This window comes from Balaenoptera musculus, chromosome 9 (assembly GCF_009873245.2).
Source record: "Balaenoptera musculus isolate JJ_BM4_2016_0621 chromosome 9, mBalMus1.pri.v3, whole genome shotgun sequence".
Lineage (NCBI taxonomy): Eukaryota > Metazoa > Chordata > Mammalia > Artiodactyla > Balaenopteridae > Balaenoptera > Balaenoptera musculus.
In genome coordinates, this window is record NC_045793.1 from 29,980,316 (window position 1) to 29,994,254 (window position 13,939).

The 13,939-nt window shown below is 39.2% G+C and overlaps 1 protein-coding gene across 1 annotated transcript; it reads right to left on the reverse strand.

Annotated features, from left to right (window-relative positions):
• Window positions 1-1,874: 1,874 nt before the first annotated feature.
• WNT16 (Wnt family member 16) lies at window positions 1,875-13,012 on the reverse strand. The gene is made up of 4 exons (XM_036863619.1): window positions 12,625-13,012; window positions 12,193-12,434; window positions 10,084-10,370; window positions 1,875-3,315 (listed from the first exon to the last, which is right to left on the reverse strand). Exons 1-4 carry the CDS (start codon window positions 12,717-12,719, stop codon window positions 2,851-2,853), a joined length of 1,089 nt encoding a protein of 362 aa, XP_036719514.1. The 5' UTR covers window positions 12,720-13,012; the 3' UTR covers window positions 1,875-2,850.
• Between the last annotated feature and the right edge of the window lie 927 nt (window positions 13,013-13,939).

Here is a 13,939-nt window from a genome sequence, read left to right on the forward strand (position 1 = left end):
CTCAGGGATAGGCACATTAACCAATCAGAGCCAATGATGACTTCTGCTGGGCATTCTGAGAAATAAGTTTGCCCTCTCTCTTGTGTGAGCAACCAAAAAAAAAAAAAGAACCTCTCCCTTTCCTTAGAATGAGTAGTAGGAGAATGTTAGATCTGGAAGGAAGTGTGGCAGCCGTGTTGATGAGAAAAGCCGAGAGCCCAGAGCTGCTGAGACTAGGGTATTGGGGGGGGGTTGGCACAGAACCCTGTGGAGCCTACCGTCGAAGACAACATCACAGAAGCCAGCTAGCTTCTTTAGGCTGGAGATGGAGAGACCTGAGTCTTGGGAACATGGCGTGAGCTTTTGGATCAAACTTCACCTGAATCGGTCACAACTCTAGACTTTTCACCCACCGAGTCAGTACATTTCCTTTAATGTTTGTCAGTCTGGGTTGCTTTTTTTGTTACCTGCACCATAAGGAGCCCTAAACCATGAAGGCACAATAGCCTAAACTGGATAGAAGCGTTTGGGCCCCAGAACGTGCATTTCCAGGAGCACCATGCTGCTACCTATACTACGATGGGGACTGGGAAGGAAATGGGCCAAAGCTAGGCTGTCAACCAGTAACACAGGTGAGACATTCATGGATGGCTTCCATGGTGACGCCAGGGAGACGGAGAAGAAGAAACCAAAGACACAGCTTGGGAGCTGGGAGTTCTTGCTCAGGCAGGCGGGGGTTAGGGGGTGGTGCTGAGTTGGCACCACTGTTTTTCAGCAGTGGCTGAATAGTAGTCATGTATTTGTGAATTAAAGTCTCCCTGGTTCTCACAATCAGTTGGTAAGTTAATTACGAAAAGTTTTCTAGTTGATAGAAAAAAATGGTTATTAATGGAAACTGCAGTCTTCATATTTTAAGAAAGAGTGCTTATTTTCAACGCAGATAAAATAGATATACTTTGCAAAAAAAAAAGGCATAATAATAAGTGTCTATTTTTCAGGTTATTCTCATCAGTGGATGCTGAAGAATGGTAAACCGCTCTTAAATAAGCACTGTATTTGTTCATTTGTCATTTTGGAGTCTCTCATTCAGTAAATAGTAATTTTGTTAAACTTTAAGGGTCACAGTTAAATGTTTAGCCTTGATTTTAATATTAGATCAGAGTCATTTTCCATGGTTTGCTCTTTTTCACAAATTATTGCTTTGCCTTTTAAATAAAGTTGAAAGGAAATAGAATGAGACCAGGGTGGGCAGGGAAACATTTCTTTAGCTTATTTTGAGAAAAAGAATATTCTTTCTTTGTCCATTCTGAACTTAGAAAATCTATTTTTTCTATATGATACTGAAATATTTAACAATTCATAAAAAACATAGCATTTACATTAAACTACCACCTTAAATACAGCCCTGTAATTTTCACCAGGAACCTTGTAAAATATCATGACTCTACATGCATGAATACTAAAACAAGAAAGACCACTCAAAACTCACATGGAAATGCAGCATTTCACACAACATATTAAATATCCAATATATCAAATCCACAAATTGATCATTATTCTGATTTAGATTCTTTTTTCCAGTTAAGACTTTTACTGTATAATTTATTATAATAGCCTTACAAGTTAAACATAACTAATTGAGAACAGAATTCAACTAATCTGACTGCTGAAATAGCACAATTGTCAATATATTGCCACATATTTTAATTTACAACATATAAAGCTGCCATTTTGGCAGGAAATGCATATCCATATAACTGCTCAGTGAACTTCTTTTTCAATGTATGAAAAAATGTCAAAGTTAATAGTATGAAAGGAAACAGAAGCTAATATTATTTCTGAGATAATTTTATTGCCTTAGCTCTTGGGCTTTGGCAAAAAATATCTTGTTTCAATATATATCATATAACTTAAGAACATTATTTACAAAATATTAAAAAATTTAACAAAATACTGTACAAAATACTGTCTTTACACATTTAAAGGGTGCTTTTCCTTACAATGTACGAGAGCCCTTTATATTTCTACCTCTGATTTTCCCACATGCTTTCAGGATCCCTTCCTACAGTATTTCAGAGCTGAGTTTTTAACAGTGGAAGCTGGTCTATAATGAAAGTGTGAAGCCAAAGATAAAGGTTGCTATATACCTTACTGATACTCTTGTAGATCAATTCTCCTGGTTAAAAGTCACTTAAACTTCAAATCATACATTTTGCTTTTTACATTTTGCTTCTTACATCTTGCTTCTTTTGTTTTGTCACGAAATATCACTAACAAACATGTTTTAGGGGTGTTATATCACTTATGAAGATTCTTTCTGAATGAATGAAAGTGTTAAGTAGGCACCCACCACTTCTGTTAACCTGTCCCAACATCTTCTGTTTCTATGCACCAACACTTAGTATGATTTCTTCATTAAAAATACTCAGAGAATGAGATTCATGTTTACTGCTCCTTGCTGCTCTAATAGATGTCTTTTAAAAATGACTAATATTCACCCACCACTATTGAGTTCCATAACCGAGTTCCATAGTCAAGGATCTTATCCTGAGTATGGACCAGGTCTCTCGGCATGAAGGCTCTTTCCTGTTCTTTCTTGCTTACGAGACAGTTTATCTTCCTTGCCCCTCAACATCTGTTCCCTAAACCACCAACATATGAACTCAAACTTTTTCAGTTTTAGAATCCCAAGAAATCTACATGCCTAGTGTGTGACATTGACATCGATCAGGTAAAGGGACTTCTGAGAGAGCCTCGAGGATCTGGGAATTCTGAGGAGGCAGGTGTCAGGCTCCCCAGCCCAGCACAGTGGGAGCCACTCCCGTTGTACGTCTGTCACTGGGGACTCTTGCCCAAGGCTGGCTGGAGTGGTTACTTGCAAGTGTGGACATCAGTCATGCTTTCACACCTCCTGCAGCGGACATAGCAGCACCAGATAAACTTGCACTCGCATCGCTCCACGTGCCTGACCACGTGGGTGTTGTAGCCCCTGCCGCAGCAGAGGAGGTTGCAGCCGTCTGCGCCCTCTGACGTGCGGTTGCACTCTCTGCCTTGGGTCCCTGGGATCCCGAGTTTCTTATCCTCTACACAGTAATTAGGAGACTTATTAACGTAGAGCAGATCATCCTTGTGGATTGGTATTTTCCTCTGATCTTTCTCTCTCCTGTGCATTTTCCTCTTTATTTTGTCTGAGATTTGGACACTGTTTTCATATTTATCCTTCAACAGACGGCCAATCTTTTCGAAAGAAGACATGGTTTTCCAGCATGTTTTCACAGCACAGGAGCCGGAAACTCCGTGGCACCGGCACTCTAATGACATCAACTTGGCGACAGCCTGAAACCAACAGGAATTGAGTGAAACATTGTTTATGAAGTGTTTTACTCAACAACAGAAGCACTACCAGCCTAATCACTTAACTTTCTGGATCTGTTTACTCCTGTATAAAAACGATGGTTATATACTTCAATTAAAATTAAATAAAATAATAATAGTTTTAAAAATACTTCAATTAAATAATAGAAATAAAATAATAATAATTTTTAAAAATAAGGATGATTTTGCACGTAAAGGATCTTTTAGGTTGCTTAGAATTCCAATGTTTTGTCCTTCTCTTCACCCTACAGAACAAACCTTTCTGAGTCTAATTTAAAGCTGCAGACCAGGCTAATAATGTTAACAGAGATTAGCTGAGAAAACAAAGGGAAGCTACTTTTATTTCTAGTCTCTCATTTAATTTTGGGTGCGAGAGGATGTTCATTAGTGCCTCTATGTTCCTGATACCATTCATTTTAGCACCTTGCTACTCAGAGTGTGGTTCATGGGCCAATAGCACCAGCAGCACTTGTGAGAGATACAGACCCTCAGGCCCCTCACCAAACCTGCGGAATCAAAATCTGCATTTTAGTAAGATCCTCAGGTGACTTGTATGCCCACAGAAACACCTGTGGAACTTTACAAATAACCCCTGAGATTCTTATTTAATTTGTCAAGATGGGGTCCAGGCAATGACTTCTACAAAGCTGCTCAGATGATTCCAAGAGCATTTAAGGATGAGAGCTACTGAACTGACAGTTCTCAGGTTTGATCACTGCAAAAGTCAGTTATATTCACAGGGGTTTGGGGGGATATGCAATCCCCTGGTCACAGACCACATGAGAAATCCTGACTAATCAACTTAAGTTGGTCGAAAGAAGGGGCTGGAGAGTGCGGTGGCTCCCAGCCAATTCTTCCCCTCTTCTGGAAAATTAATTCAAAACATACGTCCTATTCTTGAAGGATCAGTGGCACCCTCCTAACATAGAAAAGGTATAATATTTATACGATTTTTCAATTCTAAGTGCCGAGTTATTCTGTTCCAATGGAGGAATTCAATGAGATTACATACATGGGTTAGAATCCATTGCCTGACACACATTAAGGTCAAAATAAATTCCCCCTGTCCCTGAAGAAGAAGGTACGGTAAGAGTTGAGATAAAATTTCAGATGGGGCTAACCGTGCAAAAACAATGCAGAGATTTCTAAAATAAAAGTTTATAGTTCTAATTTCTTACATACCGGCCAGTCAGCATAACTTCCTGCAATCCCCAGAGGATGGCAGAGCAGATTAATAAATCGTCAGGACTAACTGGAGAGTTGACATTCTGTCAACAGGCTGGGTAAAATAAAAAACGGATCTAGCCATTCGATAACTTGGAAATTATGTGTGTAATCTCGCCAAAGAAAGGAAAAACCCCACCGCTTAAATTCCACTTAAAGTTCTTATCAAAACTATAAAATGACAGGGGTTTCTACTTTGTTATTTTGTATCACAGTTGACATTGACATGTTTGTGGAATGTTACATTTCCTAACAAATTAACTAAAGTTTCTGAACTATCTAATGAGACAGAGTATTTCAAACAATTTGTTATATTTGCAGCCTTGAATGAGAGCATATGGTATTGATTTGTGTAATATTCAATACTTTATATTAGTGTTTAAAATAATAAACCGAACAACATTTAAACACTGTCTTTTATAGGATACGACACATATGCTTGTTTTGAACTCATGAAACTAAGAAGCCAGTAGATATGTCTATTTCTTATTATCTCAGGTAAAATTTACCTTTCAATTGAAAACAATTTGGCACACAAGCTTATTTGGTTAAATTTATGGCATTTGATATTCACAAAGCCTTCAATTTTTAAAAAGTCTCCAGGCAAATAAATGTTCAAATTAATGCGATCTGCCTACTTTTGTTCAGATTTTAAGTGCCCAAAGGATATGAGAAAAAGAGAGCTCAATCAATGCCAGGTAACAAAAAAACAAATTGTCCAAAGAAAGCCAAAAATCTAAGAATGTAAGTTTATGTGTTTAAACCTGATCAACACTCGTTACAGTCATCACTTAGTGATTTAGAGCTGCCTCTCGCTCAGATTCTTGACTGAGGAGCTGACTTTTCTTTTATTAACCAGTTCAGACATCACCTATGGTGTTGCCAATTTGCAAAGCATGGAGGACAGAATAAACGCTCACCAAGTACTCATTGAATGGTTAGTCTAGCTCACTTGAACAGTTTTAACTCATCCTCTGTTGGTAATCTGAATAAAGAAGAGGTAATAAAGACCACTTTCTTCAACAAAAGAGTCACTGCTAGGAAGTCAATGATACTGGGAGACCCTGATCTGGCTGGGTTTTCCTCCAATTCCTCAGCCTACAGCAGTGCTAGGACACAAGAGTGACACACTACTGCACAGGTGTGAAGGATAAGAGGGAAGACTGATTTTGAATCCAGGGGTACCACCTGCTGAATCTGTATCCGAATTTTGGGGAGATTTTCCTGCCATAGAAAACTAGAAACTTTTAAATACGTGGAGTTAACTAAACTTTCTAGAGATATTTTTAAGGAATTTAATTCTATTATCTTTCAATTCCATTACCTTTTTGTCTTTAACGATAAGTATAAGAAAAGAAATAGTATTTTTATTATATATGTGAATACTATTCATATTGATATTCTAGGATAGAAAGACAAAGAACTTGACGTGCAATTTAAATGATTATACCCTTCTAAGACTCCAAGGAAGAAACTTGGACAAATAGGGATAAAATAAAGCAATGCAACCACCACTAGGAGAATGTGATGAAATGCAGAGTTCAAGGGCAGATAACATGTACACACACACACACACACACACACACACACAGAATTTAACACTCAGAGCACATTTTCATAAATTATTTTACTTGATTTAGTTTTATAGGAAGAAATGCCTTGCATATAGTAAGTAGTTCATGAACATGTACTTGCCTATTATTCTAATTTGACAGAAAAATAAATAGCCTGGTTGAGACACTTGTCTTCCATAAGGATAGATGGTAATATATGATATAAAGTCTTTATATGCAGCAGGATAACTTTGGTAGAACAGAGAAAAATGAAAGTGGAAAGTACAAATATATTTAAGAAAATTGCATGAACACTCCAAAAAATATATATTCTGGAGCTTTTCAGCTAGGATTCTTAATTGATGTCAAATAGCCATTCTGAGCTGCAGTGATAGCATAGTGATTTTCTAACAGGAAAAGTAAGAGAATAGCAAGCGAATGAGTTGTGTGTGGTTATGAGAAAATTCCTTTCTCTACTTCGCTGAGTTGTTAAGGTTTATAATGATATTAAGAGAGGAATGTTTTGTTAATTATTGCAAACAGATGTGCACATTTAGGTGGAATATTTTTAAACTATGGGAGAGCAATTAGGAGTATAGCATTTAATCTACTGGGTTTCCTATGTTAAATTTTGGTTTGATAAATTTCTGATGAAGTGAAATAGGAAAGATGTTTCATTAACACAATGTAAAACCAGAAACTGTTTGAGAAGTGGTCTAAGGAGTTAGTTTTGACTCAGAGGTAACACAGCCGGAGGTGATTGTTTTTCGGTAGGTTGCTTTATCCAAACTTTACAGAAATGACTAAAAAAAAAAAACAACTGTTATGGAACATTTTGTGACATTTCATTTGTCAACTATCAGATGATCTGTTTAAGTTTTTATGAAAACGGTGACATAAATTGGATGGCTAATTGTAGTATTCCTATTTCTCTGACCCATTTTGTCCCTTTCAGTCCAAAAATATATATGAACCTGCTGAAAAGCAAAACACTTGTGTGTTGTTCAAGTGCTCGTAAATATTCTTGAAACAGGTTAATGAAATTTAGAGGTGGGGCCCATGCCACTTTTTTGAGTTACTCATCATAAAACAAATTATGGGGTAGGGAAACGTAAAAGTTTATGAGGTGGACATGGGAAGAATGGAAATATTTTAAGCACACCAAAAGAAACACCCACAAATATTCCAAGTCACATTATTCTCAGAAGTTCTGCCCCTGGAAGACATCTGTTAGACAATCACCATTTGGCAACATTATTCTTGGAGTCATAACTTTAGGAATGGTGTCAGAAACCAAGTGGGAATTAGAATATTTAAGGTCAGCGATTAGAAAATCATCTATTCTGCTCACAGCACTACTAAGCGCCAGTACCCACATTTCTCTGAACGCTTTCCTACGTTTTGAGTTTGGGATTTTGAGATGAGGAAAATCAACTCAACTGAATGCAGACCTTGAACCTTACTCAGAAGGATATACCTATTAGATTAAACTCTTAATTGACAATATTGAAAATGCAGTATTTTGTTCTTCCATGTTAGGTAATATCTTGGAAACCTGGTTGATTTTTGTTGTTGTTCCGGTGCTGGTGGTGGTGTTGGGTTTGTTTTGTTTTGTTTTTTAACCACCAATGGAAAGAAAAATATTAAAATGTTTTGAATTGTAATAGTTCATGAGAAAAGACCAACGAAAACATCAGTGTAGTACCCTCAAAATATCCAGGTAATATTTTGTAATATTTTAAGCTTCCATCTAGACCAATGTGGAAAAAAAAAATTCAGTAGAGAAAACTGAAATTTACACAAAATGTGTATATACCTAAAGGCTGAATTTTTTTGGCGTAATTAGAATAATAGGGAAAACCTCAGTAAAGTGAGGAGATTGTTTTATTGCCGACAAACAGTGGATTAAAATTGATGCTGAATAGTTGTATGTTTCTTTTAAAAAAATCAGAATATAAATAGATCAAAGTTAATAGTTACAGAGGCAAATATTGCTACCTAATTAGAAAAAAAGCCACATAAGATGGAATAAAACTAAATAGCTGTCTAATATTGCTAATAAAAATACATTTTAGAATACTTTAGGACTTTTCATAAGTCTGGAGATAACTTTATTCAAAAGAATGAATTATAACATGAGTTTGAAGTTTTGTTTTCTGAATAAAGTTTTTTTAGTCTCTACCAAATTATTTAAAGAATGACTAAAGAAGATTTAAGGTCTAAGGTGATACTAAATATTCATTCAATTGTTTTCTTGTTTTTAAAATGTATTAATTTGACTTGATGTTTTTCTCTAGTTTAGACTTTTAAAGAACAAATGTTAATTACCTTTAACCTCTTTTATATTAATATGTTAGAAATAATAAAAATTCCTTTATTGGATATTATTTAAATTGAAGCAAAAACTCATTCATTTAATTTTTTTTAAATGTAAAACTTTATCAAGAAGAGACCTGTGCATAACTATGGTGTTAGCAGGAGTTACTTTAGTGAGATAAATTAACTTAAAATTTCAAAACAAAAAAATGAAAAGCTTACATAGCTATTTACTGACTTTCTTATTTTCTAATCTTCCGTTTTGAATCAATAGTCAAATAGAACTGAATAGTCAAGTTTGAATTTGAAGTGTTATGGTGATATATTTATTGAGTTTTCGGTTTTTGTATTTTAAACCAAAGTGGTTAAGTAAAGAAAACTGGCTGAAACTTGCAACTATTCCAAGCAAGTTCCATTTATTCACTTTCCAAAAATGTAAAACAAATGCAGCATATACTTTAAATATTCCTAAGAGATACCGCAACTCGTTTTAATTTATTGCAGGAGAATGTGGCAGATTGCAATGACTACTTTGGGACCTTTACAGGTTATTGAATATTTACAATAATATAGGATATGTGGTGATATCCCCATCCTGAAAAGATTATTACAAAATAGAAAATCTATATTCCTAAGAGAGGTTTTGACTGTTTTTGGAAAGTCACTATGAATTACCAAGTAATTCAACTATGTTGTAGAACTCAAAGCTTATTGTGTCAATATTCATTAAGGTAAATACATAAAAGTTAAATTAAGCTACAAATTTCCTCCATTTTAAGATAATTTAGCATTAAAAAATTCATAAAGAGGTTAATTAGATGTGAGTCTTCAAATTTCCCTCTCCCTAGATCTTTAATATATCTGTATTTTTAAATATCAAAATATTTAATATATCTATAGTTGCTTTACATTTATCTGTATTTATCAGTTTTTACAGTGAATCTACATTGCTTTATAATAACATAACTAATTCCCTTAAATAAATTTTGTTTTACAAAAAATATTGAGTTGTGTATTCTCTAATGTATTCAAGAATGTTTTGCTAGAGAAAGTAAGGACAGAACTGATAACTTCTTTAGATGCCATTGCCTACTAAAATATAGATTTAAAAATATAATGAAAATTCAAATTTGAAAAAATGAAATTTGATTCAGTCCTGTTAGAAAGGCAGATACTGTAAGTCTTATTCTGGCTCTGCAACTAACCATCTAAGAGGGTGGAATAAAATGACCCAACAGGCACTTGTACTTCTGTTATTTTATAATTGGTGTTTTAGGTATACAAAATATACAATCACAAATATATTCTATAACCAGATTCAACTCACATCAGATGTAAACTTAAACTAAATCAATATGGTCAGTACAGGCTCATGAAATAATATGTATATATATATAGATAGATAGATAGATATTTATATATATACTTGCTGTTATACATATACAATAAACACACATATAATTTTACATATCTATCTATCTATCTATATATATATACACACACACACACATACATATATATTCTTAGACTGCATGCATTTGGTTTTTAAACCATTAGGTCAGATTGATCCAGAAGTGTAATCCTAGTGTTATTTACCTAAAGGCACTGGATTTCTATTCCATTTTCTAATACATACCTGCCTTCCAGCTTCATTGTTATGTAGGTTCATTGCTAATAGTACTTTGCTTTCTTTTCCCGTGGTGTTTCTGATGGGGAAATCTAGGAACTTTCTGCTGAACCACATGCCATACTGGACATCATCAGAGCAGCCCCCCCAGTGCCAGCCTTCACTTGCTGAGCCGCCGTTCTGCAAGGTGGTGTCACAGGAACACTCAGTCATGTTGCCTGCACTGCATGACCTGGTCACAGAATGCACCAGGCCTGCAGCCATCACAGCATAAATAAATGCTGTTTCCTTGGTGCCTAGAATAAAACATAAGTTGCTAAATGAATGTCATACCGTTCTCTGTTTATGTTCATAACAAAGCCTTCTACTTACCTTCTTATCAGGGAAGCAACTTTTCAATGGATGCTTTAATGAGTACATATTTAAGAAAGGACAATTTCATATTGTTCTCAGCTTTTAAAAAAGCAACATTAATTTTCAGTATGATTTTCCTATATTGTATATCATAAATTGTCCTCATACCTTAATATCATGTTTATTTTTAAAATTTGAAATGTATGTCAGCATCCAGCTCAGCACTTAACAGACAACAAAAATTCTATAAATACACGTTGAATTTAAAATCCCTCGTATGGATACGTAAATAGTGATACAATGCCCAAAGGAGTCCCGCTTACCCTTCTCGTTAAATTTAAAATGTGTTGTCAGAAAACACAAGGTGAAAAATTTGGTATGACTTTTGTTGTATCAAAAATACACGTCAGAATGCAAATTAAAATTAAGCAAAGACCAAAGCAATTAGGAGATAAATGTTGCAGTTTCCTTTCACATCAAAGACTGATTTTTTAAGGATATCCTGAAAAACAATATTAATATGAAAGTTAAATACTATAGAAATATTCTTATGTACAGTATTATATCCTCTTACAGTATTAAAGGCAGTTAAAGATAATTGAAATGTCATCAGCAAAAAAAAAAAAAAAAAAAAAAGAATTGTCGGAAAACAATTGAATATTGAATATGGATATAACACACCTGCAATAGGTTTTGAGCTAAAATCTTTGCAAATTAAAGTCCCATTAAAACAGTAATAAAATGGTCTAGAAGGGACTCAGCAGGCGACTTTTTTTTTCCCCCTTTGGAGATGTTTAGATTGGATTAGAAACGTTATCACGTCGTTGTCCAATAAACCCTTTCAACAGCAGATGCCTCTACATTTCAGCAACTGTGAAGAACACATCCTCTTCTTCTTCTTTTCTTTTTTTTCTGCAGGGAATCAGGGCTCTTTCGGAAGGGTGTGCCGGCCAAAGCGCAGCGGGGCAAAAGCGATGCTTTGGCGGCGGCGAGTGTAGGGACCCGGCGGGGAAGGGTCAAAGGTGGAGGGGGAACCGAAATGAATGTGAAAAACAACTAAGGATCTTTCAGCGCCCAGGGCCTGAAATTCTTTGAATCTGCTGATACCTCTGTACCTTTATCCTTACCAAGTCACTGCTAGGCCGGTGGAAGTGGAACTTTGTTTTACTGCAGCTTCCCGCGCCGCGGCTGTGCGCACACGAGGGAAAAGGTAGAAGGAAAGGAGTAGAGGGGAGAACTAAAGTAGTGCTCGAGTTAGCCTCACGTGGGGCTGTCCGGGACAGTCCCTTTAAAATCGCCATTATTCCGTCTTCCCGGTGCTGTGAGGAGCCAACCAACTTGGGGCTTCGCTGCAATTAGCCAGTGCGCGGTGCGCAGCGGAGCTGCTTAAATCAAAGCAGATGCGGCAGCGGCATTCCCTGCAGCCGACATCATGTTTCTCCAGCTGGTCACCCACGTAGGGGGGCGCTACGGGGTCCGAGGGGTCGGCGGGGTGGAGTGTCAGCTTTTCCCCAACTCCGGCCGGGCGCCGCGGGAAGGAGGAAGAGCTACAGCTCCACGCGCCCCGCTCGGGACCTGGGGTGTCACCCCCTCCAGGACCGCACCTGCACCCCGGGTCTGGCTTCCGTCGCCCCTAATTTCATTGCACTAAAGGACCTCTCTGGGGATTTAGGGAGCGACGGGACCACGCAAGCACTCTCTATTTACAAGAATTGGAGGACCTGCCCTCCGTCCCGCGCCAGCTGAGAGCGTCCCGGGACTCACCGCTGCTCAGCTCGTAGCCAAAGAGAGGGCTGGCGTCCGGCGGGGCGGCGGCGGTCACCAGGCAGTTCCATCTCTCGTATCTGAACTGGCTCCTGCACTCCTGAATGCCCAGCCGGGCGCCCTCGCAGATGCTCGGCAGCAGGTACGGTTTCCTCTTGCACAGCTCCTTCTGGCGGCTGTTCAGCGGCAAGTTGGCGCAGCCCAGCTTCTCCGGAACCCCAAAGGAGGCGATGCCCAACCACCTGTAAGACACGGCCGCCCCTAGCGTCAGCCGCTGCCCTGCTCTCCTCCCCAGTCCCAGATGTTTACCCGAAATTTAGGTCGCCCGCCCTAGGGTCCCGCCTCTCCTCTCCAGCCTCAGCTGAAAGTTCCCTGAGGCTGGGCATCCCTTTTGCCACAAACCCCGTGCGCCCCTGCTGCCCCCATACTCACATCCAGTTTCCTTGGGCTCCGCAGGGGAACAGCGCGAGCAGGGCTGCCCACAGCGCGCACAGGCGGGACAGTCCCAGGAGCGCTGCTCTGTCCATGGCCCCCGCATGGAGTCCCCCAGGCCCAGCCACTCCTCTTTGACCCTCCCCAGCCAGAGGCCCACCAGGACAGAGGTCAGTTCCCCAGCACCAAGGTGTCCCTCGCCTCCTTTCTCCCTGCAGACAACGTAAAAAGAAGGCCAGCCGTGGTAGGGGCTCTCAGCAGCCTCGCGAGCTGGGAGCAGCGTGAGGAAGTTGGGAAAGTAGCCTGGGGCACTCCTCCCGAGACGAGTCGAAGATGTGCAGGAGATGCGGGAGCGCCCCTCGCATTCCAAGGTGAGAAACTTCTGTTGATGTAGCTCTGTCTCCATCGCCCCCGGCCTCTCCTCCCATCTCCTCCCCCTGGCCGCGCCTGGAGCCTGATTGGCCCAGCAGCGGCCCCTCATCTCATCATCCCGGGACCTCAGGCTCCCATTGGCTGAGAGCAGGCTCCGCGGGGGGCGCTCGGGCCCGCTGTTCCCCGACAGCCGGTCCAGATCCTGTGTTCCTGACCTTTCCTCCTGTCACAGTTTCCTGAGAGCGGGTCTCTGCGGGAGGGGTATTGATTCAACCCGAAGATTGATAGGGGCGCTTCTGTCTTAACAACCCTGGGTGAAGGTGTGGGTTGAATGGGCGATGTTTGAGCACCACCCACCCCAGTCTCATTTGGATTAATTACCCTCTGGGTGGAGTGGATGGAAAAATCTCACTGCCCCCGTTTCTTTCCTCTCCTTCACCTCACAGGAGAATAATCTTTTTGAGTCAGAGTTGGTACCAAAAAATTGACCTTTCAACACCCTGCTTGAGGTCTCAACGTGTCAGGAGACTCTAGAGAATGAGTGAAATACTTGTCAAGCTTGAGATCGATCATCATCTGTGCAGGCATTTCCTTTCATCGAAAGGGAAGATTCCAGCCTAGCATCTAATCTACCATATTTAAATTGTGTTAGGTGATTTCGTTTTACGGTTTCGCTTATTTTCCGTAGTCTTTGAGACTGTCAGAAGGTGGAGGGCACAGAGAGAATGTGAGTGAGAGCTGTCTGGAGAGCTCTAGAAAAATGAGGGCTGTGTTCTTTCCCTTCTCTCCAATGCACACTATGTCTCTCTTGGAGACTTTGGACAGGGCTACACATTGAAGACAAATTTTAAAAGCTTACTTATGAAACACCTACTGTGTGGCCACTATTGGGAGAATTTATGAAGATCCCTTCCCTTAAAGGCACAGCCTTTCTGGCCTTGTC